We start from the raw sequence: 8,022 nt of genomic DNA, 5'->3' as shown, positions 1-8,022 counted from the left end.
TATATATAAGTGTGCCGCATGTTTTGTCGGGTACATCACATGGGATTTCGACAATTCCATGGGAAACTTTATTTGGATTGATTTCGACAACTACACGACAATTTAGTGTTATTTTCCTACGGTAATTAAAATGCATTGATTTGATCCACTCCTTTTTGTGTGTGTGTGTGTATTAATGTTCTATACAGATACTTTCAAAATGGAGTAAGGGCTTAAACTTTGACATGCTGCAAGACTTCAAATAGTTTTAATTGAAGCTTATTAGATTCAATTATTGGGGAATATTTGCATGCACATCGTATGATGATCAGTAAAATAATAATAATAATAATAATAATAATAATAATAATAATAATAATAATAATAATAATATGACATAGACTTAGTTAATTGAATATATAGTAATTTAATATATTGATCTATGCTAAAAGAAGGGAAAGAGAGACATTTGGGGAAGGGAAGAAATTAAATAATTGGTCGCGGATCGTCGACCTATTTAGGGAAAAAATGTCTCGTGACTATTATTTGACATATGTGAGAAGAAAAAAAAAACTGAACCAATATTTATGAGCTTCACGACAGCTGCTAAGTACATGAAAATATAATCCAATTACTTTTCATATTATTAAGTGATCAGCATATGTGAGATATGAAATGAATGTGAAATCAATTATATAAAAAAATATATATATATAATAGAATTATGTATGTTACTGATCCAAAAACAAAAAGACTCAAGTTTTTGTTTTCGAAAGTGGACAAAGTAGCTTGTCCCTTTGTATTGTTAATTACATCCAATATAAAAGATTTTCTATTGTAAATTCTTCTGTTCGTCTACCTTCCCCCATACATTTTTGGCTCAACATATCAAAACCCTTTAATTTCAACTGAAAAGAAACAAAGGTAAGCTCCCATTTTCATGTTTCCTTATCTCTCTTTTCTCACAATCACGAGTAAATAATAATAACAAACACAAAAAACCCTATATCTATGTAGCAACTTTCTTCATCTTTTCCTACTAAAAAGGACTAATAAATAACTGCTTTTAAATTTCTTGGTTATCTTGAATTTTTGTAGATCTACAAAGAATAGAACAAGATGATTCAAGAGCTTCTAGGGGGAGACAATGTTGGATTGATTGGTGGAGAAAGATCCAAAATTTCTAAACCTAACGGAGGATTTCTTGATGGCTCGGTTTCTCCTTCATCTTCCAGTACTCCGTCACCCTCTTCTTCTGCTGGAGCTGCCACCACTGCAGCAGCTGCGGCTTCCATGGAGAATCTGAGATGTCCACGATGCGATTCTTCCAACACGAAATTCTGTTATTATAACAACTACAACCTCACTCAGCCACGCCATTTCTGCAAGACTTGCCGCCGCTACTGGACTAAAGGTGGGGCCTTGCGCAACGTTCCCATTGGAGGTGGATGCCGGAAGAACAAGAGCACCACCATAGCTGCGGCGGTTGGGAAGTCTTCGGGTGCCGGAAAGTTGAAAACTCTCTCACCAGAGATGGGGAAAGCAACCTTTTTCAGTGGATTTGAGCACGTTGATGCTTTCACTCAAAGCCCTATTTCATGGGCAACCCCTCAAAACTCTCACATACTTTCTTTACTCAGAGCAAACCAAAACCCTAGTCCTAATCCACTCTCCAATCCTGGAAAAGTAGAAGGTGGTTTGTTTGGATCACACTTGGTGACAGATTGTTCCATTTCCAATAGTGTGTTTCACTCTCGGGCCTTGGGATTCGACCCTTTAGGCCCGATCCAGGTTCCATCTATCGGTCTGTCAAATTCTTTCCACAGAAACAATCAGCACCAAGCTAAAGCAAACCAAGCCATTATTCTCGGTGAAGTTCAAAATAATGGGATTCAAGAACTGTATCAAAAGCTCACATCTTCAACAAATTTTTATCCTGAAAATGAACCGCCGGTAATTCTTGGAAGCATGGTGTCGTCGTCTTCTTCCTCCCCTATTTTCGAGTCAGCCCCCATAGCCGGAGCTGAAATGGGCTTCTGCAATTCAACTAGTTCTTGGCCTACTACAAATGGTGCATATCCTTAAGTGACCTAAATCCTTATTTACAATCAATTATATGTTGCACGAAACCGCTTATATGCGCCCATGACTTAATTATCATTTGATCGTAAAGTTTATAATCGGGTACTCCATATAAACTTTATTATCGAACGATAATTAACTAATGCGGTGAATTTCAAATATTTCGTGTAACGTATGATATATATCAACATCGATAAATACTTCATTAGTTTCACTTACAAAGCTAGCTAGGGTTAATTAAGGTTATTATTTTGCTGTCATTTGGAATGTGGAATATCATATATGGGTGAATTTAGCATCATTTTGTTTTTCCTTTTCAGTTAATTAAGTGTGTTTAATTAGTTTATGGTTTGTTGTAATTGTGAGGGTTGTGGAAGAATTTTTAGATGTTAAGTAATTAATTATCTGTGCATGGTTTATGCTGTAGATTTGATATCATTATATAATCAAATTAGTTGGAGTATTATTAATTTAATCATTTATTTTTTTTATTGCATGATGCTCAATCCACCAATCCTATAATTTTCTTGATATTCGAGAAGATTCACATTACACGAAGAAGATTTGGGCTATACAATATCTTAGAATATAATTTAATATAATCTTTTTCTTAAGGCAATTAATTATATCATATATATACAACTGTCTTGGGTTTTTTTTTTAAGTTTGATTTGGTTCACTTAAAATGTCCTTGGTATATATAATATTTTATAGTACCACTTTTCTGCCCAGATTTTTTATTTTATATATATATCATCAAATTAAAAAATATTTCCTCCCCATTTTTTTTAAAACAAAATTTGCGACATATTTTGTAGGCACTTTCATACACCGAATATCTAGTCTTAGGCTTCATTTATGCTAAATTTGACAAATGGAAGTTTAATATCCCTGTGATGCCCTTACAAAAACTTAATTCCTGACAAATCATGTTTCTTTTGATTGTTTTTTATTGTCAGATCAAATAACGTCTATCGATGAGAAAATACCGACACAACACCACCCTATATAATTTTAAATATATTGTTAAATGCCAAATCTACATCTCTGATCCTTAATTAGGATTTTTAGTACAATATATATGACTTTTTATACTAAAAGCGCCAATGTATCATACATGCTCTCAAAGAAAATACTAGGTTATAACAAATATTTAGGAAGTGTTTTTGTTTTTAGAGATTGCAAACACTCCCTTAAATTTACAGACGGATTTTGTGTATGTTTTTTTTTTTTGGCCAAATAATTTTTAACTACGTTTGAATATCATGATAATATTATAGTGTCCAGACACATGTCATCTTCTATATCTAGTCTATTTTATTAAAGTTGAGGACATAATAGTAACTACCTAGCAAAGACACCAATTTTTTCTTCCAACTTTACCCTTATATGATACTAATTTTACACTTTTGTTTTTGTTTTTTTTTAAAAAAAAAATTCAATACACACTTTTATTTTTATTTTTTTTATTTCAACAATACAAATATCAATTTAGTCTCTCCATAATTTATCAAATTTCACTTTATTACATCGATAATGATAAAAAAAAGATTGTATACACATGCATCGCGTGTGCAGAGTAACTAGTATATATAATGACAGAACCTTGTTGATATGCTCAAAGATTTGAATTAGCAGTTATGGAGACAATGTGAAGTAAGCGTGCTTTGAACAAACAGGAGAAGATTCTTGGTTTGTGAAGCTTTATCGATTATTATTATTATTTTGAAAAGGTTTCTCAGAATCGAAAAATCATGTGATTCTCACAGTTGGAAGGAATCCTTCAAAAATGGCAAACTGCAACCCAAGGAAATTAAATTAATCTGTTTCATTTATATATATATATATATAGTTCCTGATTTTTATATTTATTTTATTTCGGTGGATATGAGTTTGAGGACCACATACAGAACCAGGTGTCAACACCTATTAGAGTCCAAACAAGATCATATTATTGTACATTTTATGACATAAATATTAGTTATTAAACAGGGAAATTGATCGTCCTATTTCGTTAATATATTATTCAAAATTGACTAGGCCGACCCGCCCGGCTAGTTATTAGGTGAGTTAGGTTTGTGATTTTTCAACTCACCAAAATGGAGGCCTCGTGTGTTAGTTTATTTGCTCTAGTCCTTTTTACGGCTTTAAATATTATTATTGGGCCTAAGTTTTGACCTAAATGGTCTTAGACGAGTCCATTACTTTTGGACTAGGATGATTGTAGGCCCTATAGCAATCATTCTTTTCGGCCGACAACCAACAAACATGGGCTGCCTATTTGAGAGAGTCATTGTTTCCCAGAAGACTGTTATGGTCGTTGCTACCGCCGCTGGTATAAATAAATTATTTACGTAAATAAAAGATTTTCGAATAAAATTAATATCTTTATAAAATATTAATTAAATAAATTTTAAGTTCTTATATCATAATGTGAAATAAAAATATTAAAAAATTAAAAAGCAAATAAAAAATCAGAAAGGAAAAAGGAAAGAAAAACTTGAAACCTGCCAGCATCGAGAAAATCCAGGTATACCTTAATTGTTAGGAAGTGGTTGTGTTCTTCTCGAAATTCTGGAACAGAACAACGGCAACAATTCTTTAAGCCGAGACAAGGCTGAAATAGAACAACAGCAACAATTCTTTAAGCCGAGTCAATGATAAATCTTTTATCCGCCAAGAGGCGAAAAATAAAGTTATAAATTCTGCTTACTCACTTGAAAGTTATTGCAATTTTTTTGTTCATTGCAATCAAGAGTTTGTTGTGCTGCTAATCTTGAGATATGTCGTTGTATCGTAGAGACGATTGCTGTTAACGTGGAGCACTTGTATACGGGCAATATCGTCTTGCGGATAAAGGATTTATCCTTGCCTCGGCTTAAAGAATTGTTGCCGTTGTTCTGTTCCAGAATTTTGAGAAGAACACAACCACTTCCTAACATTAATCTCTTGTATTACCTTTAAGGTTAACCTCTTGTATTAACTTAAAAAAGTTTCTGTTAGTTTGAGAAACTTTCTAAGTGTATTTTAGATTGGGTGAGGGATTTAATGTTATGGAGAAGAAAGGATGCTGGTATTTTTTTTATATTATGTAAATTTCATTTTCCGATGTTTTTTTTCTTTTTTTATGTTGTAAAAAGAAACAGAAGGGCCTGACGATGTCCTCTTCCGAAGTCGCCTGTTTTTTGTTAATAATAATTTGATATACTGGTTTTTGGAAATGTGTGCATGTCCTGAGTTTCATATCACAATCATTCTTTGAAAGTTTTTAAATATATATTGAAAAGAGAAATTTGTGTTTTTGGTCCAGGTTGCCATTAAGTAATCAAGAAACCAGAGTCCCTAGACAGATTCGAGAGTGGCCGCTAGCTACGTTACAAGCAACATACAAAAATGAATGTTCATACCAATTAAGTCCTACAAACATTACACGTTACACTAGTGATCATATGATCATAATGTATAAAAATACAAATCCAATCTAAGAATGATACGTACGTATATGCAGCAACAGACCACCTAGAGTTCTATATTTTTCATGGGACTGAGGTGGGTCGAAGGTCGATTTCTTGGGTCCAGGCACATCGGTCCTGAACGTGCAATTGCCAATACGTTTGAGCAAGGGCATCCGGGTCCATGGACCCGTCTCCTGCTCCTGCATGTGACTCCCCGACCGAAGAACTACTTGAGGATCTTAGTTGCGAAGAAGGTTGGATTGTACCCCTGCAGTCAAAATACCAAAATTAGCTATAACGAAAGGCATCCAGATATGCCACGAAACCGAAAGATGGTGGGTGGACCCAGTGGAAAATGGTAGATCTAGTTGCTCCTTGCTGAAAAGAATGTGGTGTGTATATATATGTATATATATTCTAGTCGGCATGGGGGCAAAAGTGACAAGATTCTATAGGGATCTCGTGGATCATCATGAATCATTCAGACTGCGGAAAATCCCACGTAGGAAAAGAAAATTAAGAGAATGTAACTTTTTAAAAAAAGAAGGAAAAATTACCTAGGGTTGCTGACTATGCCGTCGATGATGACATGAGCCACATGTACTCCCCGAGGCTGGAATTCTCTGGCCAGGCATTGAGCTAACCCTCTCATAGCAAACTTGCCACAGCCTGTTAATACATATAGCAATAATAATAACAACAAATTAAATTTATGTTTCAAATTTTAAGTGCTTTGTAAAATTAAGAGTATGCTTTAGTATTAATAACTAGGGCAACAAAACCAAGAATTCGAAAAGAATCCTTTAAATTAATTATACGTGTACATATTTAAAGAGTATAATTTTTTTAGCGGCCAAGGTGAACAAATAAGGGGAGTCTGTTTGATCAAATAACAATTTCGAAAGTGATTTTTCCAAAAAATAAATTTGAAATTTGATCACTTTTACATTAGTTGATCATGTTCTATTTGAGTCGTAGCTCAATTGTATCTTGCAAGTATAATAAGATCTTGCAGATGTCATAGTAAATTTTGTACATGCAAAGCATATTTTGAATTCTATTAGAGCTCAATATCAAATAGAACAAAAATTTTGAGTATTTCTGGATAGAAATTTTTTTTAAAGTACAAACATATTTAATATTTTTGTTTAAAAGTGTCTTGGCTAAAAAAGGTGCTTGAATGGGATTTTTTTTCCACCAAAAGAAGTCATACAATTCGTCAACTATCACTTCTGATCAGAATCTAACGTAGCTTATCATTTTAACATTAAAAGCATATATAGTCGATCTTAATTGAAAAACACTTAAAAGATCATGTCTACCAATTAGTATTTCTTTAAGTCAATTGACTGATTGAAGATTAAATAAATATTTTAAAGTTTACACATATCATAAATAATAATTTCACTAGTTATTTTGTTAATAAGCAAAGAGTAAACAGAAAAAAGAATTAATTAATGGCGTTGAAAAAAGCTAGCTACTAATTATATTGATGACATACATAAGTCGGAGAAGCCAGCAATCCCGTAAAGAGAAGCGGAGCAGCCGGTGAAGAGAATCGTCCCTCTTCCTCTATCCACCATGCCCGGAAGCACCTGCGATTTTCTCAAAATATTCAGTAACAGCTTCCAAATGTTTGATTTGGAGTGCACCAAGTACCTGTTGGGCACAATGGAATGCACCGACGGCGGAGACGGCGATGGATTTCTCGAAGTGATCGAGCCTGATATCGGCAAAATTGGTGGGGATCCACGATATTGGATGGTAAACGTTGTACACTAAAACTTCTACGAAACCCAGAGACAGAACCCCCTCGAATGCATCCTTTATGCTTCGGGACTCGGAGCAATCGATTCGGATTGCGAATACCTGCGCTTTCTCTTCTCTCGCTATTTCATCTGCAAATCTTGACAGTCTACCTGTAACAATTAAATCAGCATCGATCTGGGTAACGGGTATATACATATATACGTATGTAAATGAGGTGGAAGTGGTGGAGAAAGTAATTGTATATATGTAGGGAGACTACTGGCCTAGGTCGCGGGCTAGAATGGCGACAGTGTACCCTTCATGCGCGAATTTCCGGGCAATAGACCGGCCGAGCTTGGCACCGACGCCTACTATGGCGGCGATGCCTTTCGGCGGGGCGGAGCTTGCCATGTTACGCATCGTGTGTGTATATTTAACACCAGTACTATCTAGCAAACTCAGCAGCTAGCTAACAATAACATTTGTACGCAACTGTGGATTCAGAAACAAGATATTTGAGGAGATTTTGGGGGGATCTGGGATGGAATTGTATGAGTTTCTTTCAGCGATCGTCGCTTTCTGGGCTAAAATTGGTTCCCAGACCGGTGGTAGTGTACACTTACGGTGTGCATCTGCTTATGATTGATAAATGGACTCTATAAAAATGCAAGTAGTTTTCTTTTTGCTTCTTCCGGGTATCCATGTCAACAAGTCATCAACTCCAGCGGAGCAAATTATTTAAAAAAATGAAATTATA

At 34.6% G+C, this 8,022-nt stretch overlaps 2 protein-coding genes across 2 annotated transcripts; one reads left to right on the top strand and one right to left on the bottom strand.

Moving 5' to 3' along the window:
• Window positions 1-1,098: 1,098 nt before the first annotated feature.
• Window positions 1,099-2,487, top strand: LOC140962521 (uncharacterized). The gene has a single exon (XM_073421469.1). It carries the CDS (start codon window positions 1,099-1,101, stop codon window positions 2,062-2,064), a length of 966 nt encoding a protein of 321 aa, XP_073277570.1. The 3' UTR covers window positions 2,065-2,487.
• Window positions 2,488-5,431: 2,944 nt separating this feature from the next.
• LOC140963107 (uncharacterized) lies at window positions 5,432-7,702 on the bottom strand. The gene is made up of 5 exons (XM_073422342.1): window positions 7,546-7,702; window positions 7,176-7,431; window positions 7,018-7,111; window positions 6,074-6,185; window positions 5,432-5,784 (listed from the first exon to the last, which is right to left on the bottom strand). Exons 1-5 carry the CDS (start codon window positions 7,683-7,685, stop codon window positions 5,598-5,600), a joined length of 789 nt encoding a protein of 262 aa, XP_073278443.1. The 5' UTR covers window positions 7,686-7,702; the 3' UTR covers window positions 5,432-5,597.
• Between the last annotated feature and the right edge of the window lie 320 nt (window positions 7,703-8,022).

The sequence above is a fragment of the Primulina huaijiensis genome, chromosome 17 (assembly GCF_012295235.1).
Source record: "Primulina huaijiensis isolate GDHJ02 chromosome 17, ASM1229523v2, whole genome shotgun sequence".
In the NCBI taxonomy this organism is placed as follows: Eukaryota; Viridiplantae; Streptophyta; class Magnoliopsida; order Lamiales; family Gesneriaceae; genus Primulina; species Primulina huaijiensis.
The sequence above is the reverse complement of the archived record's forward strand: the minus strand, read 5'-3'. Positions and strand labels throughout refer to the sequence as shown.

Bases quoted from the DNA above. Each gene is read 5' to 3' on its own strand.
- LOC140962521 (XM_073421469.1), top strand. From the start codon at position 1,099: ATGATTCAAGAGCTTCTAGGGGGAGACAATGTTGGATTGATTGGTGGA.
- LOC140963107 (XM_073422342.1), bottom strand. From the start codon at position 7,685: ATGCGTAACATGGCAAGCTCCGCCCCGCCGAAAGGCATCGCCGCCATA. The intron at 7,432-7,545 runs GTAGTCTCCCTA...TGTTACAGGTAG, and splicing joins CTAGCCCGCGACCTAGGCCA to ACTGTCAAGATTTGCAGATG. The intron at 7,112-7,175 runs GTACTTGGTGCA...AGAAAATCGCAG, and splicing joins CATTCCATTGTGCCCAACAG to GTGCTTCCGGGCATGGTGGA.